Raw genomic sequence first — 385 nt, 5'->3', positions numbered from 1 at the left:
GGCCGGCCCGGCAGCGTACTCACTTTCGGCGGGGTAGAAGGGCGGCATCTCGATCTTGTACACCTCCTTGGCGTAGTACTCCTCGTCGCTGCGCTCGCGCTCGCAGGCGGCCGCCCGGCGGCTCGCCTTCTCCTGCAGCAGGTCCCTGGTGCTGTTGTAGATGGAGATCACCTCGGCGGGCACGTCCTCGGGCTCGGGGTGGTCCTCCGGGGGGCTGGTGAGCTTCAGCTTGCTCAGGATCTGCCCGCGGATCGCCTCGATCCTCTTACGCATGAACTGGTCCATGTCCAGCGTGCTGCAGGTAGACAGGCTGAGCGCGGCCGCGACCAGATGCAGCAGCAGCAGACCTCGCAGCACCCAGTAGTGCATTTTTTTTTTTTTTAAG

The 385-nt window shown here is 63.9% G+C and overlaps 1 protein-coding gene across 3 annotated transcripts in view; it reads right to left on the bottom strand.

Annotated features, from left to right (window-relative positions):
* TGFB2 (transforming growth factor beta 2) overlaps positions 1-379 on the bottom strand; it is a 70,055-nt gene extending 69,676 nt beyond the window's left edge. For all 3 annotated transcript variants that reach the window (XM_015592767.2, XM_015592768.2, XM_006916228.3), the window contains exon 1: positions 24-379. In XM_015592767.2, coding sequence (XP_015448253.1) covers positions 24-369 — 346 coding nt within the window. In that variant the 5' untranslated portion in view covers positions 370-379. The remainder of the gene's footprint in view (positions 1-23) is intronic.
* Positions 380-385: the final 6 nt, after the last annotated feature.

Source organism: Pteropus alecto, unplaced genomic scaffold (assembly GCF_000325575.1).
Source record: "Pteropus alecto unplaced genomic scaffold, ASM32557v1 scaffold65, whole genome shotgun sequence".
Classification (NCBI taxonomy): domain Eukaryota; kingdom Metazoa; phylum Chordata; class Mammalia; order Chiroptera; family Pteropodidae; genus Pteropus; species Pteropus alecto.
Note: the sequence above shows the minus strand (reverse complement) of the source record. Positions and strands in the feature narration are given on the sequence as shown.